Genomic DNA, 12,841 nt, shown 5'->3' with positions numbered 1-12,841 from the left:
GTAATTATCTACTTCAGATGGCCTCCTCTAATGCAATGCTGCGTCGAGAGAAAAGTGGCAACACCGCAGTCCCGTCCTTCCAAATCAGCTGATGCACTAATTCACATGGAGCGTCTATGCAATGTTTATGTTTGCGCGTTTATTACCGTTGTTGCCATGGCAACACACCGGCCGGTGTGACACCAACACCGCGGTCTTGTATTAGATCTTTGACCATTGCATTATTTGATGTCAGTTTAATCCATGGTAAAAAATGTTTAACACTCATGAGTGTTTTTTGTTGGTAGTGCTTGCTTTTAACTCAGAATGTTGCTGGTTCAATCCTGAACTGGGCCAGTAGCTTTTTGGTAGTTCGAAACTGGACCCCGTCCTGCTCATTTGGCTTTAAATGTGGTTTTGAATTAAAGAATCTAGCTCAGCTATTATTGTATTTTTAATAAAAAGCTATAATTTCATCCATTTAACACTTCTTATTTACTCAAGTTTGACTTAAAATACATGCCCTGTTTGCCGGCGTTGAATATCTTATCTTTGGCAGTAAGCAAAGCTACAATCAGGAAAGCCTCACAAAGCCACAAAGTTTCACAAAGCCTCAGAATCAGGAGTTTGATAAGCTTTCGAGAGATACATTTGGAAAAATAATGAGATCAGAAAACACAATTTTGAAAACCCCAATACAAATTTGAAAACTATTAAGTCAAACCTTCCAACCAAATAATCTTAACCATTTTCAAAGGCGAACTTTAGAAGATACTGATACTGTTGAAGAAAAAGTAGACAAGAAAGAAATTGTTAATAGTCAACACTCAAATTAGCTACAACAATGAAGTGGCACAACCATAGTTTTTAAAAAATTTATGCAAATGGGGTTTAAATGTGTCTCATTTTGATAACTGTAACCAAATTGAGGTAGGTAAATAACATTTTAATGGTGTACAATTTTTCAAATTTATTCGACTGTTAAGTAAATGGTATAAGTTTTATTTACCTAATAATTGTCTTCAACAAACTTAATCTTTGAAAAGTAAAAGGCTATTGATCTAAATACATATAAAACATTTTTTTTTTATCGTGTTGTGTGTTTTAAAGCAATTGCCAGTTTATCCATTTTGTGCAAAAGAATGGTCAAAACGCTGCTTCTGTCGTCCTTTAGTAAGACCACATCATCAATTGATATTCAAAATAGCAGACGGTATTGTTTTTTCAAAATTATGAAAATCACTTTCAACTTTCAAATTCAGGTACAGAAATATTAGAAATATTTCCAATGCAAAACCCTTGAATATAGGATACTAAAACAGTTTTACTACATCATTTAACTAATTATGCCTGAAACACTGCATTTTAATGACTCGACTCTCACATGTTGCCTACAACTTTCACTTATTGATACATTGTTAAACGATCCAAAGGTAGTTGACTTCTCCCACGATCACATGTTCAGTTCCCATCGGGAAAGTGGGTAATTAACTAAGCTCGGATCTAGTGAACACTGGGGTATTCTTATTTGAATAGTTGACTTTCAGAAGTGCGAGTAGACAAACTATTGTTAACTAATCGTTGACGACTATTGTCAAATCTGATGCCTTCTGATGTTTTATGCGTGTTGATGCTGTATTACTTGAAGATATAACAGCACTTACGTGAGGAATCATCACTCAATTACCTATGAGCAGCAAAGCACAATGCATCGGATCCAGACAGCTGGAGAAGGAAGAGGGTGATATCTTCAACTGTAGCACCTCCAGCTTTAAGACATTTTGTTTTCTGAATCCATTTTTAAGATTGAGATTGCTGATATGCATCGTCTACTTAATATAAATTTGATTTAGTTTATTTTTTTCCTTTAACCATTTATAAATTTTGCTTTGTGATGTAATTAATAAATTTTCTTGCATAAGGTTGATGTTTTAATACTTTTTTTGTTATTGTTGCTATTATTTGCAATCCATTGCTATTATTTTAGTTATTGTCGTTACTTGCACAGTTTTTATAAATTATATATTTTACTGGCCATTCTACAATGGAAGTTCTTTGCCTAGTCCTAGAACAAAATATTTTATTGTATTTACTATTGTAAATTATGAAGTGGTTTGTCCGTCAATAAAGAATATCGATTTTCTTGGGAATAGGAACTAACAAATGAAAACTTTGAAGATAAATTAATTGTATCCGAAAATACGTTTATTCTCTAATGGAAAGGGGGTTTATTCTGAAGGACATGTATTACCAAGAGGAGAGTTATAATAGTGATGTGCTACCAATTGTATTCTTGCTTACGAGAGTCTATTCTAAGAGTGTAATAGTACAGCAAAACGTGTTTTGGGTATTGTTGTAAGAGGAGGTGTTTTCGTTTTAGGGAAATTGTAGAAGCAAAGGACATTGCCTAAGAACTGAGTATTCAAATCTGAGTATACATCTCCATCTAGGACTATAATCTGTATAATGAAACCTGTATCCTGTATCCTCAGTCTGCCTGCGGAATGGCCAAAGGTTTAAGGCCCGATTCCCAGGTAGACAGGGCTAGTCCCATTATATAGACGATAGGAGCATCTCGATTCAAGACGGAGATCTCTTGGCCGTGGCCACGAGGAAAAAATGCAGCCAAAGTCTTTAAGAGGAATTGTAAAGGCAAGGGGACCCCAATCACTTCAAAACTAAGAACTCCGATCAAATGTATTTTTTTCTAGGACCAGAAACATACCGATCTTAGGACAGAGACCTCTTGGCCCCTTGGCCGTTAGGTTGCAGCTAGGATCTTTTAGGGTATCTGCAGAAGCAAGGGACATCCGAACACTGCAGAATTGAGTATACCAATCAAATGTTTCTTCTTCTAAGACCAGTGACATCCCGATCTTAGGACAGAGATCTCTTGGTCATGACGGCGAAGAGAAATGCAGCCAGGGTCCCTCGACAATCGCCAATTACTCTTCAATTAGTGCTGCTTCTCTGGTAATTACTATCGGCCTATTTCCCTTTCAGCTTATCCAAACAGCTACAAGATCTTGGATGGTTTAAAGATGGAGGAATATCCAATATTAGGATATAATAGTTCTTGTTTATATTTTGTAACTTTAAAAAATGACTGGCAATTTTAGGATTGTTTGCCTTAGTACGTTATGGCAAAGCGTTTCGTATATTGCTTTGATAAAGTTCGTAAATATGTAATTTATATTGTGTAGATAAGATAAGTTTGTAATAAAAGTTCCTTGTAATCCTATCCTATATTGTAATACGAGCCACGAGCTATCTCTGTTTGTCTGTCGGTCTGTCGGTCTGTCTGTAATTTGAATATCGAAAACAAGCTGAAGGATTCTGACTAAATTTTGGAATTAGGGACCTATAGCCCTAATACGTGATAGCCACTACCTCACGAAAATTCGTATTTTGCTACACAACTCGTTTTGAAAATTTACATTGGCCTTATTTGTTGCCAAGTAACTATGTTGGTTGAGCAAAATAACAAGTAAAAAGTAAACAAAAGTCTTGAAACATGTGTTATAACAAGCCATTCACAGTATACTAGCAAATTATAAAATACAGTACAAAGTGATAATCATCAGTTTATGAGCAAAGATTACATTGAAGATTCTATATATACGATCTTGATCTTTGGGGTTCGACCGCGTGTTTGGTTATGTACGCTATGTACAGAAAATACCGACGTTTCGGCCACATAACAGTCAGCCATCTTCAGGGCGAGCGAGCACTATCACCGTAGTCACAGAACTCAATGCGTTGCAGCTCACTGCATCACACAAGTATATAGTGGTTTTGACAGAAAATTGTATTTAATATAGGAACGTTTTCCTCGCAGGGTTTTTCGTACTAATCCTGTAATGTTTTAGGTATTTTCCTACCTAAGGACGGGATTACATTCCAAATATCGAAACTTCGTGAACATATTTTTACCAATCGTAATGGAAAATGAATAATCACTGAAATAAACCTTACCACCACTGAAAATTAACTTAAAAAACAAATCTGAGAGACGTTTCTAGCAAATAAAAGGGCATACCGGTAGTAAAATTCTAGAACTTTATTTTATGCAACAAATGGCTTTCTATTACATGATCAAGTTTGGGAAGTCAGCTGGTCTTATATCTAAGTGATAATGCCACATAGCCTGAAGTAATGTTAAAATTGATCCAAGGCCTAGTGTTCTTGGAAAAAATAGATTAACAATTTGGGCCATTCGCATCCCATCTTTTATCTTTGGTCCCATGATAAGGAAAAAGCACCGATGCTACTGATTATTCCCTAATGGATTTCCCATAGACTGACTCTGGGATTATACAAGACACCCCTAGGAAGCTTGTGGGTCGTGGCTGCAATTACTCTTGCATCCGGCTGTGCGGTTTCCGAATTCACAGATGACAGTTTCGCAACACGACTTCGGCTGCAGACCACGACAGTTGAACAGACTAAAGATGCATTATAGTCTGTATGATGGATCCTGTCTCCTGAACCTTTGTCTACCTGACTGGTCCGGGAGTTAAAACCATTGACGAGTCCCCAGGTAGAATGAGTGTCAGGAGACATGTTCCATCATACAGAGTATAACGTGAGGTAGACATCGTACAAGACTGGAATAGCAAGTTAGCTTAGTAAAAATATTCTAGTCATAAGGGTTATCAATAAATTGTCCAATTAAAAAAAAATTTAATAATGATGACTAAATAGCTTCCTGTTCTTAGTCAGTAACAAAGATGACATGTAATTTTTCAACAATACAATAAGGATGTTCACTATTACATCGAAAGGGAAAAGTCCAGACACCCAATTTAACAGATTTTTACGACTGAGGTGTTATTTAAAAGATGATATAGCATACATGCGAATAGTAATTAAAAATACCATTTTCTTTAGAGTCTCGCGTTTAATTTATTTCTAGAATTCATTTTCAAAGATTCATGCTAACATAATCTTGAAAAGGTAAATGGGTAGTGCACTCGATTCATTTTGCCTCAGAAACTAATTTGGGACCTATTAAACCCCACAATTTAAGCACACCCCCTCGTTATCAATAATATTGAGATGGGTACTTCATTTACTCATAGGAGATTAGTATTCAGATTATATACTCATAGCAGTTCAGCATTCATGGTTAAACAAGCAGTACTTATTTGAGCATTCATAGTTGATAAACATAATTTTCTCTATTTTCAGCGTTGGTGGTTTGACAATTACAGTTTGAAACACAGCAATAAGGGTTCAACAACCCTGTACTGTGGTGTGGGAGCTGCCTTCAAACATGTCAAGATCAAGGAGGTGTGAAAGGAACAGGGAAAGGATATTTCTAGAAACAAAACCTCTTCGTGGGGAAATGCAGATGGCTGAGATATAAAACAAAACATTCTCTATTTTGTTTGAGGTTAGGAGAATGTCTTTATGTCTTTAATGGCTACGTTTTTATTGGATTGGTTATATTCAGTCAATAAATTTTTTTTAATTCTCTACACACTTTTAGAAAACTATGATAAGATTTCCACGTAATTTAAGAACCACAATACTTTCATAGTTTTTATTCTGACATTAAAGTTCTTACGCTTTTTTGGTCAATACTGTCCGAAATTCCATCAGAGAGTGAAATGTAGGGTTGACTACCTTGTGCACAACTTGAAATCGTTTTAATCTTTGATGGTAAAGCATTTTCGGTCACTTTGTATGTAAAATGTAATTTAAAAAACTCTATAAAAATTGAATTACTGTAGTTATAAACTACCAATATCATATTCATTGATGTATAGCATCTAACAATTTATATTTGGCCAGCCGGTAAATATGATAAAGTTGATGGTACTGGTATATTTAGGGTGTTTGATAATAAATGGAAATTGCAAATTGAATTGTAATTTGAAACCATTTAAAAACTGAATTGCAATGCATTATAGGATTTTTTAAAATTTATATTTGTGGAATGAGTTTCTTTTACCAAATGTAATATAATGTGGTGGTAAATTAATATTGGGGGAGATCTTTTGTGAAACTTCCATCATACCCAGGATATTAAGACCAACCAGGAAATTAGGTTACCAGAAAATATTCAAATACTTTTGCTTCGTTTAAAAAGTATGTAATAATTTTTTTGAATACTAAGTAAGAAATATGTGTGTGCACATAACAGAACTTTAAGACAGAACAGTTTTTTTCTTTTACGGGTACACAGGACAGTTCAAAATTTATAAGTTTTCCTTGACAGAGAAAAAGAAACTATGAGTAGAAAAGAAAGATTATACAATATTTTTAACCTTGCTGAAATACTGTTTTAATGAAATTAAATGATTTAATGACTTGAAATACGAGTACCGGTATACTGTAGAGTAATTTCATTGTCATTTAAGATGGTATTTTTGGCACAGACAGAATTTAAAAATGTTTGAATTGTGTTAGATAATACCAAGTAGCCTGATAACTTAAGATACCGGAAAGGTCATTGATAAGAATGACTGAAGAAAGACAGTACGCTGACCTTAACCCACGAATATTAGAATGAAACAGAGTAAATAATTATTGTGGTTTATCAACTGCCTATATTGTTCTGTTACATCACATTAAGATGGTCAAAAATCAATTTTCTATTACTTTATACTCATTTTTAAATTTAGGAAACGTAGTGTTTAATGTTTTGCATATGCTGTATACAATGAAAAAAACAAAGGTTATTTATTGGTTAAAGTTATTTGTTGGAATAGTTAACTTAGAACTTAAGATAACACATATTTTGTTATGTTTTTATTGATTATTTTATTTAATTATTGATTAAACTGTTTTAACGTTAAATCTAAAACGTGTCATTCATAGATTATGACAATAAGTTCTATGATTTTAATAATATAAATGGTTTTCACAGAGTAATTAATGTGTTTGTAGCAATCTAAGGTAGACGGTTAAGAAAATGTTGAAGGTTCGAATATGTTTTCAGCTGTCCTTGATCATATGGTCCTGGATAATGAAACAGCTGATCTTATTTACTAAAAGCTACAAAGATGATTTCACTTCATTCTACTGTCATACTTCACTCGTATCTATATAATTAATACGCTACATGAAACTTTGTCGGTTGAACTCCTCCGCCATTTCTTAACCGATTTTATCCGTTGATGTCTCATTGGAAAGAGCGTGTCGCGTAGATTTGCAAACTGGCCTTACATTTCTGAAAAATCCCTTGGACTCTGCCCCAGTGGCTTTGAAAGTTCCCATGTTATCTTTATGAAGAACATAATTGTTTACATTTTGATCAGCTGTATAATTTAATTGCTGTTATTTATTTTTCAATTCAATATTTATTATTTGAGTTTGTGTAAACATAACCCCCAAGACGGATCGTGTTAGTATGGTTGTATCTTAAATTTGTGTATTTATCGTTGTTTTGTGTAGCTATAATTTGTTTATTTGTTGTTTTTTTTTTCTTTTAAATGCCTCTGACGCGACAACAACGAAACGTAGACAGGAGGCGTAATCGTGATAACGACCGCAGCTACAGAACAGTGGCGCGTAATAGGCTTAACTCATCACAGTCAGCACCTGACCCTGGACAATCTCAACTATTAGGTTACAAATGCACCCTAACACTAATCCAAAACGACTTTTCGTTTTCAATTGGCCATCTATCAATGACCTGTGTTGCCTGTACATCGAGGCATTTTGAGAAGGAGAAAACCGGCCGGAATTCTTTAGGTTTATCAATAACGAAGATAATCGTGTTCTGAGTTACACGCCGGTACCTAAACTTTGAGTTGACTCTTTTAAACTCATTGTAAATATGACTGTTGTTCGTTTTGAAATAACTCCTGTTATTACTCCAAAGTATTCTTTGGAATTGCTCGAATTCGAGCAACATGTACACTAGTCTAAATTAAAACACGCCCAGTTTTATAACTTTCTCATGTGGTACTATAATAATATAATAAATGAAATATTACTCTCCAAAAGTAGCTTTCCAAAAATTTTCTCGTGGAGCTATAAATGTAAATTAAATGTCTTAGCTTTACCTAACGTCAATGGTTTATGTATACTATGTATGAAGGTTGTTTCAGTAAATCACATTAACAATATTGTTCTTGTTTCAACAATTAATAAATTCAGTCAAATCAGCGCCAAGACCAATTTGTAGCTTTACTGGTAGATTTATATTGTAGCTTTGTTGGTTGTCTATTAATACTATCTAACCACGTCAAATTTGACATATATGGTTGCATAATCATCTAAAATAGTGCTGATGTTGGTATGTTTCTGGAAGCTGTCAACAAAAGTGTTGTTTATAATTGTAATCATTGTTCTTATTAGAAAACTATTTATGGTTGCGAATAATTTTGATTTTTAATCTTAAGGGCAGGAAAAACCTTTCTTATGGTAGTGTATTAAAAATTAATACAAAGGATTAAAAAAATGTTTTTGTTAATTTAAGTTTTGTATACGACAAAAAAACTTTTACGATTCAGTTAAATTTTAACATGTCTTTTTAAAGTTTAACCTGGAATAATCGTGGGCACTGACATAAAAAACAATTGATCGATGAAATAAGACAAAAAATAACATTCAGAAATAATTTATTTATAAAAAACAATAACATGAATAAGTACGTTTAATCAAAATCGTGTACGAGAAGTAAAAATCTGACTGTAAATATTTTAAATAAATATCAACATTTGTTAATAGAATTCCATATTTACTCTAATTTATTTTTTTAGCATAACGTACTTAATGTTAATTTGAGTATTTCACAAAATATAATTTATTTTTAGCAAAGTATTTATTTACAACAAAAAATTATCTTACATAATGTTGTATACTTCATAATAGCTGCAAATTTTACATTTTATATTAAATTTAAATTAGTTTTTAAATAAAAAAGAGGTGCCTTGTAACTTTTGGCCTATCCAAGAAGTATATAAAATTAAGTTAACCTTTAGAAGAAACCCTATATTTATTTTAAAAGGGTACATCTCACACAAAATATGTACATACTTACATTTCACAAATTACCTTTGAGCCACATTTCACTGTAAAATAACTTTATCAATTTTTCGTTTCGAACTCAATCTAAATCCAATTCACTTTCACAAATCCAACAAAAGGGTAGAAGGGTTGTGAAGATAGTGTCTGAATACTTCTGTACACCTAGCGACGGTAGCTCCATCTATGATTCTATGATCAGCTGACCAACTGACGATCAGAATGTCAGCTGGGACGACAGCCCCTGAGGAGTTGAACCTGGGAAGTCTTTGTATCTGGCAGATTCCAAGGATGGCCACCTGAGGAGGTAGTATGACCGGTGAAGATCCTGTACCTCCGAGGTTCCCGATGTTGGAAATGGTAAAAGTCCCTCCTGCCAAATCAGCTGGTGATAATTTCATTTTACCCGCCAAATCCTTCAGTCTGTCTAACTCCCGCGCAATTTCTATTATAGACAAACTTTCAACATTCTTCACATTTGGAACGAGAAGTCCACCGGGTGAATCAACAGCGACGCCAACATTATGAAAATGTTTATAGACAATCTCCTCCTTTTCTGAATCAAAAGTTGAATTCAAAACAGGATATTGTAGTAACGCTTTCGATATAGCTTTGATGAAAAACGGTAGGAACGTCAATTTCACACCTTTCTTCTCCGCAAATTCTTTCGCCTCTTTTCTAAACCGCACTAATCTTGTGACGTCTATTTGATCTGAAAATCCAAACTGAGGAATTTTCAAAGCTGCTGTCATTGTTTTGTTCATTGCTTTTTGAACGGTGGTTAAAGCAGTCTTTGTAGTTGTAGTATTTTTAGATTGATTTAAGTACGCTAAAATGTCCTCTTTCATAACCCTACTGTTTTTACCCGTACCTTTCACATCACTGAGTTTTATTTTGTTCTCCATCGCGATTCTTCTGACAGCGGGAGTAGCTAGAGATTTATTCCAGTTCTTCTCAGAGTATGGAGATTCTTCAGGATTTTCCGTAACGAATACTTCTTCAACACTTTTCTCATCTACGTTCTTCACTGGCTCTTCCACTATCTTCACTGGTTCTTTCACTTTCTCTGGCTCTTCAATTTTCTTCACTGACTCCTCTGACTCTTTACCATCGTCTTCCACGTCAATCTCTACCAAAGGTTTTCCCACGAAGGCGAGATCTCCTACCTGGTAATGCAGTTTAGTAACCTTCCCATCAAACCTACTGGTGATGCTCACCGTAGCCTTATCACTCTCCACCTCACAAATGTCATCGAACTGTTTCACTTCATCGTTTTCCTTCACGAACCAATTCCTCACTGTGACTTCTTTGATGCCTTCACCAATGTCCGTCAGGTTGTACTGCACCAGTTTCCCCAGCTGGTGTCCAGAATGGAAGCCCCTCGTTTTCACGTGCTTTCCCGCCGTTCTTAACAGCACTCGCGCCGCCATCTTGCACCGCCACTCGCCTCGGACTACCTTATCATTTGTTTTCCATTCTGCTTATCACTGTGACGTCCCGGGTTGAGGAGTCAACGCTGCGTCGCGTCTTACCGCGTTATCAGCTGTTTGTCCCTGTTATTGACGATTGTTAAGTTGAATTGGATTGTAAATGTTTTTTTTTCACCTTGTGATTAGTTTAGACGATATTGAATTTTTATAAAACAAAATCTACGATTTATCAGGCATGAGTTGAGGAAATTTTATGTTTTTATTTTAACGAAATTAAAGTTTTTATGTTTATGCAAAGGAACAGTACATTTTATTTATAATTTTCTAAATAATGTTAAAAAGTATATTTCATATATTTTAATTCGCCTTATCAAGCAGATGCAAACTGCTTATAATTTTTGTTTAAAACATAAACATTGAAACAATATTGTCTTATGACTGCTCAGAACCATACACCTGAAAAATATAGGATGATGTCATATAAAACATAGCGTAAACATCCTTTACGTATTGTACATATTCTTTGTATATATTTATGTAAAAACTTAGAAAAAAAAGGATAGTAATAGTGATTTGTTGAACTACGTACGTACATTATTTAATAGAGAGATTTTTTTGGTTAATTACGTACAGACAATTATTCATTATTTCATGAGTATGTAACAACATTTTTTAAACTGCAAAAAGTATTTTTAAGTTTCTAATAGACATAAAAATTTTCCTTACACATTAAATATTCACAAAACTAATTTCCGTACTGGTTGAGCATTTTATTTCATACAAAGTAACTATTCTTTGAAACTGTTTCAAGTTCAATTCTCACTTCGTTTAAGCACAATTCCCAGCTTGTTTCAAACAATGGCAGTTTTAATACATCGCAAAGACAATCTTTCTCGTACTATTATTCAGAATAGCATGTGACAGTAAGTAAATTGAGGTGGGAAATGAAAGTAATTGTTATTAATTAGAATCAGTAGCAGTTTGCGTGTGTTATTGTGTTAGTATATCGGTGTTAGTGTGTATAACGTTATCAATTCTCACGCCCTATATGCATGGGAATCAGTTTGCAACATATAATGTGGCGATTTCACGATCAGGATGGTAAATTAAAACGAGTTGTTTCAATAGCCTAATAAACTAATAGTTCTTGTTGGGAATCAAACTCTTCGAAACGAAATCAAAGGCTGATAATTATAAATTGACAAAATAAAGTAGAAAAACTACAAATTCATAAAAAGTGTTTCCGTCAAAATTAGATGTCTGACATTTTTAATTGAGTTGGGGACGCCACCTAGGTGCGTATCTTAACCCAATGAGTAAATAATGAGTGTAAAACTGAGTGAAATGATCTGTGTAGCTTTGTTACTGACTAAGATCAGCTGTTATTAGTTACGACAATTTATTTAAATCAAACGAATAGGGAAATCTGGGTACAGTTTCAAACCATCAATAAGTTACTGACTTTTCTCAGGACCGATCCGGCAACCTTTTGATTGTTAAGCGAGCACTATAACCTCTGAGCTACTCAGTACAACGATAAGTCGAAATATAGTTGTTAGAAATTAAGTAGGTAGCCTATAGCACTCGCCTTAAAATCTGAAGGTTAACGGTTCGATTCCAAGTAATAACGATTTTTGGATATGTTATTTGTCTCATGGCTATGAATTAATTATGAGTTTCAAAAGTTCTACGTAAGATTGTAAAAAGACCTGGGTTCAAACCCTTCCCTTGCAAAAAAACTAAAAACTGGCAAGTGGTGGAAAACACAAAGAAACATAAAATACTGTAAAATATTGAAGGTAAATCAAAGTATAACATATCTTTGTTACAGCGGACGTGAACGTGGTCTCACATACACGGGACATTTCTGTGCATTGTGTGTTTGTGTGTGTGTGTGTTTATAGGGCCGTGCCTACTGTCCGTGACCTATGACCCTTTGAACCTACAAGCCTCAGCTGACCGGTAGACACAAATATCCACTCACTTATAACCATTGTGTATAGACTCTAACTGACTATGGGATATCAATATGTGTCAACGGTTGAACTTCAGTTACTCTGCAATATTTTGATATAAATGTGCATTTATTCAATAAACAATTTTTAATGAAGGTATAGCTATGACTACTAATAATATAGCTGGTATGAGAGTGCAAACTACACTTTTGGCATATATTGTGTTCGTAAATGAAAAAGATTTGGGTATAAATGTTGATAAATTATACAAGAGTCCACAATGTTTCATAAACAATACAAATGTTATGATATATTTGATCATTAATTATTCAATATTCACACATGAATGTTCATAAGTTACACAAGGCTTTGGACAGTGTTAAAGTAGACAAAATATTTATACTTAGTTTAAAGTTCATTGTTGGCGATGGGGAGTTAATGTTGTTCAAAGGTTTATTATGGACATTTTCCATCACGATGGTAAAAAACAATATGCAC

General features: G+C 34.1%; 1 protein-coding gene across 1 annotated transcript; it reads right to left on the bottom strand.

Annotated features, from left to right (window-relative positions):
* Positions 1–8,826: 8,826 nt before the first annotated feature.
* On the bottom strand, positions 8,827–10,388 carry LOC128993108 (lipoamide acyltransferase component of branched-chain alpha-keto acid dehydrogenase complex, mitochondrial-like). The gene has a single exon (XM_054416864.1). It carries the CDS (start codon positions 10,386–10,388, stop codon positions 9,063–9,065), a length of 1,326 nt encoding a protein of 441 aa, XP_054272839.1. The 3' UTR covers positions 8,827–9,062.
* Positions 10,389–12,841: the final 2,453 nt, after the last annotated feature.

This window comes from Macrosteles quadrilineatus, unplaced genomic scaffold, assembly GCF_028750875.1.
Source record: "Macrosteles quadrilineatus isolate MER2022 unplaced genomic scaffold, UCM_ALF_1.0 Scaffold_4__1_contigs__length_99947679, whole genome shotgun sequence".
Lineage (NCBI taxonomy): Eukaryota > Metazoa > Arthropoda > Insecta > Hemiptera > Cicadellidae > Macrosteles > Macrosteles quadrilineatus.
The sequence above is the reverse complement of the archived record's forward strand: the minus strand, read 5'-3'. Positions and strand labels throughout refer to the sequence as shown.

Coding starts and splice junctions, on each gene's coding strand:
- LOC128993108 (XM_054416864.1), bottom strand. CDS start 10,388: ATGGCGGCGCGAGTGCTGTTAAGAACGGCGGGAAAGCACGTGAAAACG.